Source organism: Glycine max, chromosome 2 (genome assembly GCF_000004515.6).
Source record: "Glycine max cultivar Williams 82 chromosome 2, Glycine_max_v4.0, whole genome shotgun sequence".
In the NCBI taxonomy this organism is placed as follows: domain Eukaryota; kingdom Viridiplantae; phylum Streptophyta; class Magnoliopsida; order Fabales; family Fabaceae; genus Glycine; species Glycine max.
The window spans coordinates 44,263,125-44,278,927 of record NC_016089.4 but is presented as its reverse complement, the minus strand read 5'-3'; the positions used below and the strand labels follow the sequence as shown (position 1 = coordinate 44,278,927).

At 31.1% G+C, this 15,803-nt stretch overlaps 1 protein-coding gene across 3 annotated transcripts; it reads left to right on the top strand.

Annotated features, from left to right (window-relative positions):
• The first annotated feature begins 5,955 nt into the window (after positions 1-5,955).
• Positions 5,956-11,583, top strand: LOC100816215 (protein NETWORKED 4A). 3 transcript variants are annotated; one of them, XM_006575390.4, is made up of 4 exons: positions 5,956-6,525; positions 7,381-7,420; positions 7,547-7,658; positions 9,641-11,583. In XM_006575390.4, the coding sequence occupies exons 2-4, from the start codon at positions 7,406-7,408 to the stop codon at positions 11,377-11,379; spliced, it is 1,866 nt and encodes a 621-aa protein (XP_006575453.1). In that variant the 5' UTR covers positions 5,956-6,525; positions 7,381-7,405; the 3' UTR covers positions 11,380-11,583. The 3 variants fall into 3 exon arrangements, with proteins under 3 accessions (XP_006575453.1, XP_003519291.1, XP_014624865.1); XM_003519243.5 differs by having other exon boundaries at positions 7,372-7,420; XM_014769379.3 differs by lacking the exon at positions 7,381-7,420.
• Positions 11,584-15,803: the final 4,220 nt, after the last annotated feature.

Genomic DNA, 15,803 nt, shown 5'->3' with positions numbered 1-15,803 from the left:
AACCTCTTCTTGTTTAAATTCTCCAGGTTTCTGTTTTCTAGCCTCTTTAATTTGTGCATAGAAACAAAAAATGTGAAATGCTTTTCACTGCCATGCAGGTCTTAAAAGACAAAAGTTGAAAGATTTATTAGTTTTTCCACTTATTTTTTTATGAAAACAAAAATTCGTTAATCCAAAGCACTAGAGAAGGCAACAATGAATGCCCCTCTTGATGGTCACTAATAACACTTCTGCATATTTGAAACTGCTATGGAATAATGCTTCTTACTGTGATAGAGGAAAATTGACTAGAGAAGTGATCATTTGTTAATTGAATATGTGAAACCATAGTTAAGAACTTTTTGCTTTATCCCAAACAGAGGTGCATATGTTGTTGAACATGAAACCATTTATTCTCCAAATTTGGTCAAGAGTGGTTGCAGAAGTGTTATTCCAGTTAGCCAGGAGAGAGGTCAGAAATTTATTTTTCTTGGAGAATATGCAAAAACACACTTGTTTTTCCTTACTATTTTCTTAATCACTCTCCTTTGCATATTAGAAAAAAAAATAATTTTAATTAAGGCATTTAAAATTCTTTAGAACTCTCAAATAATTCAAACACAATAAAAAAAATACCGAAAAGAATGACTCATTTTAAGAAAGTTAACAAAACATTTAATAGTTAAAACTTGCAAAATATTACTCAAACGATGAAATTATAATTTTAACTAAAAACTTTTTAAGTTAGTTCAAATGCTATACCAAATAAAAAATAGATTCTAAAGAATACAATAAGTTAGAAAACAGATTAATTTATTAAATATAACTAAATATATTTAGTTTAATAAAAAAATTATAAACTGATGGAAATAATTAACCAGCACGATTTGAAACCATCTTTATAAGAGGAATGACTTGCAAGTGTAACACGTACTATTATGTAGTAGGATATAGATGAAAAGTTAGGGCGTGGGATTTTACTTTAATTAAAATGAAAAAGTTGTAGGACGTTAGGCATTATTTACAATGGATTTGACTTCTGAAATTCCGGCCCCCCATTTAAAAGTGCCTTTCAAATTTCAGAGCTTCTTTTTATTTCGGCAATTAACCTAAAAAGACAAACAAACAAAAAAAGAAAAGAAAAGGAAAACGACTTTTACTTTTTTGAGCAGGAATAATGCAAATGTACCACAAGTGAATGACTTTCATCTAAGTGACGCGGCAGTAGTCGAAGCTTAAAAGATGTTTTGCTTTGGCTTATGAATAATTGATGCTACTGTAGGGTGGCTCAAGACAAATGAGGCAGCTAACTAAAGTTCCTAATTGAAATTATGAGGTAATAACTTTTTTTTATTATTAATAATAATTTATGTGATTTAAAAGTATATATAAAGTGTTGTTGTATTACATTTTTTTATCATCTATTTAAAAAGTAGGAAAAAATATTTTACATTTGTTTTGAATTGTAAAAAAAAAGGGTATCGAAATGAATATAGTATTTAGATTTCATAAAAACGAAAACAGTATGATTACAGAAGCAAAAATATTTCGATGAAAATAATAGTGATAAAATCATATATTTAATTGAAAATGAGCTCTTTTAGTTCTTAAAAAAACAAATTCTTCTAGTTTTGGTTATTTTTATGCATATTAAATAAATTTATTATTATTGGATATGGGATTAAATGGCACGAAATTATATTAATTAAATCACTAATTTCAAGTTTGAGTTAGGAGTATGTCTCTATATTAAACACTTAGAAAAAAAAAATTGTCGTCCATTATGATTTTACTTAACTTAAGTAGAATTCTCTTCTATAATAGTTTTGATTTCTATAATAAAAAAATATTTTTTTATTGATTCAACCATTGTTAATCATGATTTTGAGTGTGTTAACAATGAATAAATCACACCTATTGAGAAAATGACATGACAGTTAATCTGTTACAACATACATTTTCATATTATCTTAGGTTCAATGTGTGAAATCAAGGTCGGTGAAGCTAGAGTTCTGAACAAAAATTTTGTCCTTATTATTTCATTCTTTCACTAATGATGAGTTCTTCTTGATGATGTACAATAAAGTTCTAGTTATGCCTTGTTTCTTGTTTGCTCTTTTGATCCTACAACAACTTGGATTGTTTGCTTATCTTATTTCATCTTAATAGGATTTGATGAGCTAATTTGCAAATTCATCCTCAAGATCTAATAGTTTGGTTGGTAGTCTATTATTGAATCTCAGGTGGATAGATTCTTTTATCATTGAAGTTTTAGAATTAAAAACTCTAAAGACTTTAAAAATATTTTAGTATTTAAGAAAGATTCCTTTTGTCAACCTTATAATGAAATTCTCAAGTTAATATTCGATACTAAAAATAAAATTTTCACATGCCCTAAAGGTATGAAAATATAATACATTGAGTTTTCTCTTGCTTTGCAATTCACAATAAGTCTTATCAACAATGTTGTATTCAATATTCTATTTTGAACATAATGTGTTGTGTTAATAATCTACTCTTTTTTTTCTCTATCAATGTTCTCCTCAGGCGCAGGGGAGGAGGAATATACCAACAAAGACATTTTAAAACTAAGTCAAGGAGTAAATATTAGGGATGCAAGAGAAAGATTAGGATTGGGGTTACCTAGATTGTCTCACCTTTTTATACATGACATTCATTGGCATGCATTTCTGGCAAATTTAGTTACTCATGCATGGGTGATAGCCTTCCTTGAATTTTAGGGGTGTAGTCATGGCAAATTGCCTGAATATCGTCCATGTTTAACAATCTCCATTTCTTTCTTGTTTTCATATTTGCCTTTGTTGAGTGCACCTTGATGCCAAGAGGTGTGTGACAAATCTACATCACAGTACGTGGTCTTATGGTCGATTCATCATATATTCATTAAAGAAGTATAATTTTACAACTTCTTGAGTTAATGAATATTGTTTTGTATAACATGATATTGATATTATTTTTCTTAAAATATACTTAATTTGTTCTTATATATAAGATTTGATTACTTAGTTTATCAAGATTAAAAAATGATTATTTAATTTATAATAATAAATTTATCTTAAATTATAATTTTTTTAAAAAATTATCTTTATCATTAGTACTCCTCTCTCTTTTAATTATTTATCAATATATCCTTCCTCTTCTTTTAATTAAGAGTTTTTCTAGTATAAAAATAATTAATACAATAAACAATATATATTAGATATTATAAAAAAGAATAAAATTATTTTAAATTTAGTTTTAGAAATAGAAACGAATGAAGTATAATATAAAATACACCTTATTTGTAGTTGCATATTTTTTAATTCTAAAATCTTTTTTTATCCATATTCTACAATTTAACTATATATGTACGATGTTAAGATTAATATATTATACCAACAATCGGTGTGTTGACTTGATTTTTTTCATATGTTGTTGGCTCTTAATTAAGTCGTGTTCGAACATAAAAAAAAATGACCCTAACAAAATTTTGAGTCGGAAAAATGAGATATATGCAAGCACATCCCACAAATACTTGAAATAATTAAAGTTAATTATTTGAGTCATGAACTATATTAACTAAAAATTAAAAAGAAAAATGATGAGAATATGCTACTTTTTTAATAGTCTTTTTAACACCATAAAATCATTTAGTTGATAGACTTATGTTTGAAAAGATACACAAAGAAATTTGCTATATTGTTAATTAATTAGAGTTTTAATTATGTTGATAATGTGTTGTAAACAATACAGAGAAATGGTATAAAAGGTGATCAAGATTATAGAAGCGTGAACTCTAAAATGTCTAATTATTCTTCGTGAAAAAGTGATAATCCTTCCTTCTTATTCTTTATCCATATTTGCAAAATATGTCCTTACATAGGACTCCAAACAAACAAGATGTATGATTAAGATGCTATAATTCTGTATGTTTAATCTCTCGCTTAGTTTGCTGCAAAGTGGATTAATTCCAACATATGTGGAATTCTGGATTCAAGAGTTTGTCCACCTCTCCACAAGCGTGCGTCTATTGTGTTCATTAATCATGATCTAGGACCTAATTCATCGCGATTAATTAATTGGGTCATTTCTTTTGTGTATATTATAATGTTAATAGGGAATCCAATAGGGTTATCCATTATCTATCTAGCTAGTTTCTGTTAGGGTTTACCAGAATCAACCTTCGTTGCTTTTTGATTAATTCTCCTTCTCCTCAGCTTAGCTCCATCCATAGCTTAAGTTGAGCTTTTATTCTTAATTTATTCTTCCATTGAATAAAAAAACATTATTATTATTATTATAATAATAATAAAAAAAATATGGAATATACAAATAAGTTTTGAACTAATTAAATTATACTGTACATTCCTCTTGAAATAAAGTGAAATATACACTTTAATTTAATTATAATTTTTTTTAACAGTAATCTCATTGAAAATAAAATTTGTGACCTCATATGCATAGTGGTACTATACAATATCTCCCCAGTGCGTCAATCCTAATGAGAGTATGAATAGTTAATCTGAATCGGTTACTAGAATGCATTCAAACTCCTATTCAGTCAAATGGAAAATGATAATTTCAAATTTTAATTATTCAGTTTCTTTATGAAAGTTGGAATAATTTATTTGATTTTTGGACTATTCAATTTTTAACTTTTAAGTTTGATTTGTATTTAGTGGAATCGATTAATAAACAGAGTAAGATCCTAACAAGTTAGGTAATCAAATCTACCACCAATAACTCTTTTCCCCCATTATATACAACTTTCATCTTTATCATTTTTGTGTCTCCACGTTAAATTAAAGCCACGATTAATTATACCGCGTTTGTTTGAAAATTTTCAAACCTATGACCCCGTAGCTTGCGCTGCTTCTTTACTTCTAATTAAGCCTATGCGTACTAATCTAAGTAATAATATATTCTCTTACCAATTCTTCTATAAATACTCCTACAAATCTTTCTCTTACTATATAAAAAAATATCAAATTAAAAAAAAAGTATTTAATATGTTGAAAATATAAAACATATTTAATAATTAATATATAAAAATAAGAAAACTAATAAAAAATAGTATAGGAGAATTTAAATTATTCATCATTGTAATCTAACTTTCTTGTTACATTTTCGATTAATTGTCAATTTCAGTAATGGTAGGTAGCTCAAAGATGATTTAAGCTTCCTTGTAATGGAACGATCGTGGCAGCTTGAAGATTCATTCATTCATACTCGTAATTAATGATATCCCAGTTTTCTTTTATTTTTAAGGCGTGAATGGCACCATGCAGGTTTTCTAATCGGGAATGAAGAAAAAGATGTATTACCAATTCCAACCTCCAAGAAGTAAAAATACACGGAATTGAAAATCTATTTTGCCCCACGGAAGAACGAGTTTAGAAAAATGAAATTAAAAAAAAAAAAAAAACCGAAATGGACGGCAATATGACATTCGCAATATTCTCGTCTTTTTTTTATATATATAAAAAAAGACACTCCTTATGTACATGGCACAGTACTAATGACATGCTAGAACTGTTACTAAAGGTTTGCTTAAAGAATTAGGAAAATGCTAGAACACTAATTACGAAAATAAAAATGTTTTTTTTTTTGTTAAAATGCATAAAAATGTATTTTTTTATATTTTTTAAATATATTTTTATATGATTTTAAATAAAATATTTTTTGATTAATATTTTTAAGACACTGGTTAATAACATCCAAAGAATTATTATAAGCTCGAATTATAAAATTTCTCTAAATTATAACTACTTATCAAGTCCATGAATCGAAGGCTAGAAAATCCTTTTAAGAGAATTACACACGGAAAAAAAAAAACACGAATCTACACTTACAAAATAAAGGTAGAAATTCATATAAATTCTTTAACCACTTATGCGCGTTGGCTTAAAACTTGTAGTTCTCCTTATAGATTAATTAATTGAAGTTTCAACGGGGCTGGATGTGAATAATGTCAACAATAATCATGATTGGGATGTTTATGAAAAGACAACAAATCCCAAACAATAATCAACATAGCGTTTTGAATTGTTAAGAAGAAATACGTGTATGTAAAAGTACCATAAACAACAATAACAAAAATAAAAATGTGCGTGAGAAGAAAGAAACATTTTTTTAACAAGATATTAGTACCAAAAAATAATGATTAATCTTTCCAGCAAAATGAAGATTCTTTTCTAATAAAATTTATTTCATATCTAAATATTAATTAAAATACAAAATAAAAACACAATTTATTACCACTTTTGTTTTGAGAAGAGGTGAGAGAGAAAGTATGTGGGAGCTTAGTGGACATTAAAATGGAAGGAGCCCTTCCTTTTCCGGCACTTTCTTTTGCTTTCAGTCCCCACTTCCCTTTTTATTAACACTTCACAAAACAAACTCTCTCATCTCCTCACACTTCAAATCCAAATATCTCTGTTCTCAATATTCCACCCCCTTTTCTCTTCTCTCTTCTTTCTCTATTCTCAGATCCATTGCTTTATCCCACAGCTTCCACCACTGCATCCAAACACGCCCTTCTCTCATGTAAGAACCTCTCTCTCTCTCTCTCTCTCTCCTTTCCATTCATTCATACTATTATTATTATTTGTGAAATTAGATTGTGTTTGTTTGTTTTTATGTTGTTGGAAGGAAAGGGATTATTGAGATGATGTATATGAAATGAAAATCTTGGATGTGAGGCTAAGGATTCTCGTATTTGTCTCTATTCATCGTTATCTAACCGCAACTACAACTTTGTTTCTTTCGTAGTCATTATCCTACCGCCACACCGAACTAGTTTATTTTTGTCTTGTTTTTGGGCTCATCGGAAAAAATCGAATTACTCGAATATACCGTAATAATCGTCAATAAAATAAAATTATTTTCTTCGTGACTTTTTTTATTTTAAAATAACAAAAAAATAGTATTTATTTTGCGTGTGAAATGCAAAATGCAACCACCACGTTTAAGTGAGGTGATTGCGCTGCACGACGCGTGGATATAGCTGTACCTTAGGTACAGCCAGTTGTCCGTGATATTCAGGCACGAGATTACATGATAAAAAAAAAAGGTCAAAATTTATGGCTATTTAATAATTTGATAATTATTTATTAGTAATTTATTTTGGTTTTAAAATTTGTCCGCGCGGTACTCATGGTAATGTGCATCTCGTTTCATCGTTGGTCAGTTTTGGGCCGAGGGTGCAGGCCCACGTAGGTGGGGCCCACATGGGTGATAGTGTGGGAAAAAATACAGCATTCATATCCTAGTACTATCATATTAAATTATTTTGTTGTCGTCTTTTTAAGCTATCCTCAGGGCATTACGCTAGCTAATTATTCCACTTTTTGAATTTTGAATGCTAATTTATTTATTCCTTTCTTTTTGGAGTTTCACCAGCTAGATAGAATTTGCTCTTGCAAAAATGGCAGCTTCTGGGGTAAGTGTTATGGAACTTAATTGAGTTATATTACGATTATGATTTATGGGTTATACTTATGCAGTTGTGCATGTTACAGAAGAATCCTGGGTTCATAATAATAGTGGGTTGTTTTTGTTATTTCAGGTTCATTCTAGCAAGCAAATGAGGAGGTTGGAATCGAGGAAGTCACATTCTTGGTGGTGGGATAGTCACATCAGCCCCAAGAATTCTAAGTGGCTTTCAGAAAACCTTGAAGGTATGCAATTGCAATGGTCTTATAGTGTTTATATGTTTGTTTTTGTTATATTTGTCTTCATTCTTTAATTCCTCTGTGTTCACATTCCAGGTTTTATTGTTAAAAAGATTGTATTGTTGCTCTGATACTTGTAATCCTTGAGTGAAAATTCTCCTAATATGAAGCTTTTTTGCTGCAACAGATTCATTAACTTCCTCAGTCTTTCATTTTTATTTCTTTAGTTTAGACTATCTTCACTTCTTTCGTCTTCCAAAATTGAATTCTCTGTTTGTATGTGGCAAGGCTTAATTTGCAATACCTAATGTTGCAATCAAAACTTCATGCACTAAGATCAGCAGGCCTAATTTTTTTTTTTAATAATTTTGCAAAAATTGAGCATCATTAATCATTTGTAGGGATGTCCTTTTATATTCTTTACATTTTTTACATATTCAACCTATTATAAATTTATAACACTGTTATTGTTATACTTTTATTCTATACCCTCAAAGTATCACAACCTGCCTAATTGGCTAGCTTTTCCACCATTCAGCATCTACATGAATCTGGCTGTTTGCCATTTCTGCCAACCGAACAGGGTACCTAATGCCAATAAGAGTAGAGAGCTATAAAGCTTCTTTTATTAGTTGATATGCTATATTCAAAAATTTTGCCAGGTTCTAATGTTCTGTGAATTCAGCAGGAATGCTAGAAAATAAATATTGTTAAAACATGGGAAAAAGTGTGTTTTGCATGATAACTCTTCAATAGTTCAAATATGTTTTTATATTTAAGTGGAGTTTTCTATTGTAGTTTAAAATGATTATCTTCTGTAAGAGATTTAGCACCTCTAAAGTGACTGGGTACACTTTAGAAGAGAAAGTGTGGAGTCACAAGTCATAACCATTGATTGGAAGATCGATGGAATAAAATTTTAACAACTTCATTGTAGTCTGTAATACACGTAGGTTATCATCTATTGATTTTCTAATCAATGGTTGTAATTCCACATTTTTCCCTCAGTCCCTCCAAAGTGCAGTCCTAATTTTAGAGAAGCCAAATTCTGCTCTAATATAACTATGAATGTTAATTATCTTTTTGTTTTGGTGAATGAAAGGGTAATTATCTTTAGTAGACAATATTGCTAAGGGGACATTTATTTCAGGGTTTAGATTTGCATTCCTATGGCTGTGTCAAGTTTTATAAAATCATTCCCATCCAAAAATTATTCCCAGGCATATGTTTTGAGTATTATTCCCACCAATTCATTTCCATTGATAGAGGTGGGTAAAATTTATTCCCATGAGAATGATTGAAGTCTTGCCAGAATGGGTAGTGGGTGGTTATAGTGGGTAGTGGTAGAAAAAAAATAAAGTTTTAATTTTAGGGATATTTTTCTCTTATAATTGTATGTTTCGTGGAATAATTTTTAAAGGATACCAAATACCAAACATGGACATAATATATTTTCAGAAATACCATACTCAGGAATATCATTCCTGGTTATCTTATTCCCAGGAATGTGAAATTATTTCCTGAAACAAATGTGACCTCAATATCAATTTCCACCCCTTTATTCTCTCCATGCATGCACCTTATAAACAAGCTGAAAGATTCTTCAAAGAATTTGATTTTCTACGCTTCAATGATGTCCGCTACACTTGTTACCGAAGATTGCTTTTAGACCGCCAAGGTTAGTCTTTGTTCTGCTGGCTAAACAAGGAAAGTTGTTGCCTTAGTTATGAAGGTCATGGACTTTTAGATTGCCAAGGTCATGACCTTGTTGCTTAGTCTAAACAAGGCAATTTAATACTAGTAAAGTAATAAATGTCATTACTATATTAGCATCTATTTTTCTTCTTTGCCATGACTTACTGGAAAAGAATTCTCCAGTTGTGCTTTCTTTTTCGGGGTGGAGGTAGGGGGTTTGCATCTTACTCTGTATATGTCAATCTTTTATATCATAATGCCGTCCAAGAAAATGACTTGATTTTCATTCTCAGAGATGGACCGGAGTGTGAAGCGAATGTTGAAGCTGATAGAAGAGGATGCAGATTCATTTGCCAAAAAAGCTGAAATGTATTATCAGAAGAGGCCAGAATTGGTTGCTCTGGTTGAGGAGTTTTACCGTGTTTACCGGGCTCTGGCTGAACGTTATGATCATGTGACAGGAGAATTACGGAAGAATATACCCTCTGATCTCCAATCCCAAGGTTCAGGTATTTCAGATGCTGGCTCTGAACCATCCTCCACTTGGCCCTCTCCAACTCCAAAGAGGGGGGGTCGTCTTAAATCTAGTACCCGAGCTGCTGGGTTTGAATACTTTCTTGGCTCTAGTGGAAATGGTACTGATGTATACCAAAAAGATGGGGATGAGTCTTCTACTTTGACAGATTCTGAGGAGGAATCTGATGATTCATCAGTTAACAATTATTCAGGTTTCTCACGGAATGGTAGTGATCTAGGGATAAACAGAAGAATAATGGAGTTGGAAACTGAGCTCCGTGAGGTAAAAGAAAAGCTATGGATGCAGGAAGAGGAACATGCAGATGGTTCAACTAGGGGATCAAGAAATGAGAATACTGAAGATCTTTATACCAAAATTAATGCATATGAACAAGAACTAATGACTGTGAATGAGAAGTTAAGACTTTCAGAAGAAGAAATTACTAAACAGAAGATTGAGCTTCAAAAATACAGACTCTTCAATACAGAAAATTTGGAGGCTGGTTTTGAGTCATCACTAACGAAAAAACACATCAATGAAGGAGGGGAAGCACACAAGATGATAGAGGTTGAGGGAAGCATTGATGGTGTGGATAAGGAATTGTTTGACCAAAATGGTGAGATCGAGACGCTTGCGAGGGAGCTAAGAATTACCAAAGAAAATCTCAAAGCTTCGGAAATGCAAATTACTTCACTGAAATTTGAGGCCAATAAATCATCTGAAAGAATTCAGCAATTACATGATCAGCTTGAGTTGGCTCGTAAAGACATTTCTACTTGGAAAACCAAATTCAATAGTGAGAAAAGAGAGAGCACCAAACTCCATGAAAGACTTGCGAGGTTAAGGACTAGTCTATCAGATCGTGACCATGAGATCAGGGATTTGAAAACAGAAGTATCTGATGCCGAGCAGAAAATCTTCCCAGAGAAAGCTCAGTTGAAATCTGAAATGTCAAAGGTGCTGGAGGAACGGACTCATTTAGAGGAACAGATCAGAGAATGGGAAAGTCGAGGCCGTTGTTTTGAAGACGATATCAGAAGGATCCAGTCTGAAAAAATGGAGATGGAGGAGGCACTCAAGGGTGAGATTCAGCTGTTAAAGGCAGGAATTGAGCAGAGAGAGAACAACATAAAAGAACTCAACACAAGCATTGATACTTTAAAACTAGAGAAAGATAATCTCCACGTAGAAGTTGGTTCACTCAAGGAAGAGGTGAACTCCAGAGATGGTAGGATTGAACACCTGAACAGCCATTTGAACGAGCTTCACGTGGAACATGTACAACTGATTGCTGGAATGGAGGAGGCACACAAACATGTGGAAGAACTAAAATCAAAAGCCAAGCAACTTGAGGAAGAGGTCGAGAGGCAAAGAACCGTGATCTTAGAAGGAGCAGAAGAGAAACGCGAGGCCATAAGGCAGCTATGTTTCTCACTCGAGCACTATAGAGATGGCTATAATATGCTTCGGCAGCATGTTATGGGGCACAGACGAGTTCCAGTTTTGGCTGCCTAGTTAATAAATTTGAAACGTGATCTTGTATATTGTTTTGGTGCTATCTTCATTTCTGTCTTGGGATGTTTTATGGTTCTAGTGTATGAGTCAAGGTCATGTGTACTACTACGGAGAAGTGATGACCATGTTTGCATGGTGTAAGTTATACTCTGGCTTGTTAGCTATACGCCTAATACCACAATATGCTGCTGATGCCATTGCTAAGATAACCCTTCCTTAAGGGCTCAAGAGAGATTGAAAAATTTGCTTAGTTTGATCTAATATTGTATAACCGACTCGTCTGGTCTGATGTCAATGATTGTGCATTTTTTTTAAGTTATTGCAACTTGGATTTCCCTTACAGTAAATATATAATGTTCTTGGTTAATGTAGTTTCAATTTTCTTTAGCCTTGTGCTAGCTCTTTAGAAGAAAGGGAAGCTTTATTAAAATTGAGTTTTAGTTTGACTTCGATTTTCACGCTCCCCCTTGACCAATGCCTTATTTTTTTGGCAAGTAAAATTTTAGGTTAGTTGGGTTAATATCTCATTAGGATGAGGTTAGAGAAGTCGTCACATTGGGAGTGAGATTCGAAATTGCAAGCTTATTCGTGTGAGATATTTATTTATTTATTTATATAAGCTGGATAGATATACTTTGGAATTAAACAAAATGCTTAATTTTCTGTGTTTTGTTTTGCAGGTAATACGTGACAATTTTGTGAGTGGAGAAAATATTTTGGCAACGATAAATAATAACATAAAAATAAATCAAAAGAAAAACATAATACATCTTTTTGAAAATTAGTTACAATTATATTATTCACTTGGTATAATAAAGCATATAACCTATGTTTACAATATTAAAATGCTTAAATATAAGAGAAACTTATCTATTGATTTGCCTTACAATCCACCACCCTATTCTATTGTAGTACTTTCGCTACCTAAGTCCCAAAAAGGCAACAACTAAGGCAAGAACAAACAATATAGGAACCCCAAAAACTAAAAATTTGGAACCGAAGAACACAAGAACACAGAAAATGACAGTGGGAAGCAATAATGGCAGAGGAAAACCATTTGCTGAGGCTCGGCTGATCTCCATGGTCGCTGATGAATTACCATATTCCCCTTGCACCGTTGGACCAAATTCATAAACAGTGTTACGCTGCAACAATATATTATATAAAAAACATTATATAGAAGGATTTTTATCAATAAAATATCAGATCATTGCATGTTTTAGAGTCTTCTCACCTTGCTAGCAGCGTTACTTGCTATTGCTGCTGTTACCATGAACAAGAACAGAATCACCGCAATTTTCCTTTTTGCAAAAGCCATTGTGTTGTCTATCTAATAGAAAAAATTAAAAGTAAAACAACTAGAAAAACCTGAGGGAATATAGGGTGCTGAATGAAATCATTCTTATTTATAGTGTAGGTTTTTTTTTTTCCTTAGAAAAATATCGTGGTTACCTTTTTTAGTTTAATTGTGTTCGATGCTAACGTGTTTTTCTAGATATATTCTGTCCAATTTTAATTAAGGAAATTGTTTCAGGTTCTTTCATCATTCACAAGATTGAGATTTATTGTTCATTCAATTCCCCTTTTGTAAATTTTGCATGTGTGACTGCGTGTAGGATTTTAATTACGTTGGAGCAACTTTAAACACAATCCATATTGATTTCCTAGTTATTCTAACCGTGATAAAGCAATTTCAATTTTAATCAGCTTTGATTATTATTGTTTTATTAAATAATTATTTTGATAAGATTTTTAATTAAAATTAAAGATATTTTTATTTATCATGATAAAGATTGATAATGCGAAGTAAATTATGATAGAGATTATTCTCCAAAAAAAATTATGATAAAGTTTACGATAATAAGAAGTAAATCTTTTTATAATTTGATCAAAATAATTCTTAATAATTGGATTATTGAATCAATAACATAGATAAATCAACATGTGTACCTGTGGATACGAGGAATGACAATTCTATCCGAATCATATAGATCTCCGTAAAAATCCATGATAAATAAAATAATTACTCATTTATTGGGTATAGATTCCGGTGCGAGTACCTTTGTTTTTAACCTTGAGAGATATAATGATATATTATGTTCCTTAATCATCCAAGAATAATAAAAAAAAAGATCACGTTATTTCTAAGAGATATATCACGTTCTTTAATTCACCAAAAAACGATTATTTTTACTATAGAGATAAATCACAATCTTCATTTACTCATAGATAGATCACATTTTTTAATTCAAAAAATATCGCCTTCCTTATTTGCTCAGTTTCTTAATTTTTCCTATTTATTGTAAAAGATCTTTAAATAGTACTTTAATTTTTGTAATATTTTATTATTATGATTATGTTTTATAAAGATATTTGAATGAAGATTTAAATTAATAACTAATATATTTTTAAACAATATTTTATTTATCAACTTTTCATAATTAATTAAAGTACAGATACCAATAAGATGTGGACATGTGACTTGTTTGATAGATAACTTTGTTCTTTAAATAGGTTATCATGGATCCTCTAAAAGAATGTATTTTTAGCATTTTTCATTTAAACCTAAAAGAAGATATTAAAAAAAAAACATTTCTATCTTATGACAAAGATTGTGCAAGGAGGGGGTGCATAATCGTACTACCAAAACCCTTGAGTATAACTACCATGCGAGGATAAAGAATCTATACAAGAGTTATCCTTGCAATAAATATCACTAACTAAAAAATTATTCGTTGAATCTTTGAAAATGTGAATATTAAGTACATATTTGATTTGAAGATCAAATTATTGTGACATGTATTTTAATGTAATCCAACATATGAAAGCAAAAACAAGAATTTGGATCATTTTGCAAAAATATTTTTGCCTCTAACATATCTTTTCACGATTTGCAAACATGCACTGAGTTGGTACCAATAATCGTGGTTTGATGTTAATTTGTGGGCTTACTTACATAAAGTACAGCTACAAATATCTGGGGTTTTGCCAATTATAATAATAATTAGAACAAGCATGTTCACCTTGATTAAGAAGAAATATTTTATTAACAAAATGAGTCATATCTTATGGTGTAAGAATTTTAATTTTAATATAACTGCTATGAGGCGGCACACACGATGCCTTCTGAGGTTAGTGTCACTACACTAGTGATAAATTAGGATTGACTTACTTGGTCAACATTTCATTCATGATAATAACATAGCTTTTTTAATATTGTTGGAATTATGACAAGTTATTCTCCATTTCGCCATACTGTGTCTACGCGCTTTTTGGGCTTGGGCCAGTGCTATTTGTTACTTTTATATGGATTTCATTTTTTTTCTGACCACACCATACCAGTCTTCTCTTTTCGTTTTCCAAAAACACTTGTGACAACTCCTTTAACACAACAACAACCCCATAATCTTCCTTAGAGAGCACTACCTTCTCTTCTGAGAACACCATTTTGATCGTTTGTTGCATAATCATATCCTCATTTTGGCAAAATGACATAAGTAGGGTCCTTTTAAAAACTATTTCCTGCAGAGGGTCTGTTTTCGAACAAATTCCGCAGGAGGTCTATTTTTGTTAGGGTTCCGCCACTTAGACTGACGGAATATGCATGCATAGTTTCCGCCACTTGGACTAGTGAGTTCCACCCCAAAGGTTTCCGTCACTTGGACTAGCTAGATATCCATGCATCCATTCATGCACCATCTGTGGTTGGTTTCGACAGTTTGACTGGCGAGATTCTTGCGCTGGGTTGCGGGCCACTGGTTCCGCCAGTGAGGTTAGCGGGATGCTTGTCATTGATTCCGTCCATGAGGATAGTGGGATGCTTGTAGTTTTTGCAGTCTATTATTGAAACGTATAGGTTGAAAACAAATGATACTAGAATGCAATATGTTATAAACATTTGGCTATTATTAAAAAAAAAAAGCAATCGGGTTTAATGTTGCGTGAAAAGAAATAATTTCATTTCAAATAGTTTTAAAAATTTTATTCCAATTAGTTTTAATGAGATTTTCAATTTATACATTTTTATTAAATCAATTCGGATGCAAAATTCACTATCAAACTTTGTTTTAAGCAATTAATGTTGATTCCTATTAGTTTTAATGAGATTTTTATATCTATAAAAGAAATAGTTTGAAATCAATCTGTTTTAAAAAAAATTCGATGAGGCAAAATTCATTGCCAAAATCCGTTGTCAGCAATCAATGTTGATTCAAATTAATTTTAATGAAATTTTTAGCTATACATTTTTAATAATTAATTAATTCGGAAATCATTCTTGGAGATCTTCCATAATCAAAATCGGGTTTAATGCTAGGGGGCTTCCTTGGAAAAGTTCCTAGCTCTAAATATATAAAGAGGTTTAGCTAAAAATTTCCAAATTAATTAATTATTAAAAATGTTTAGCTAAAAGTTTCATTAAAATT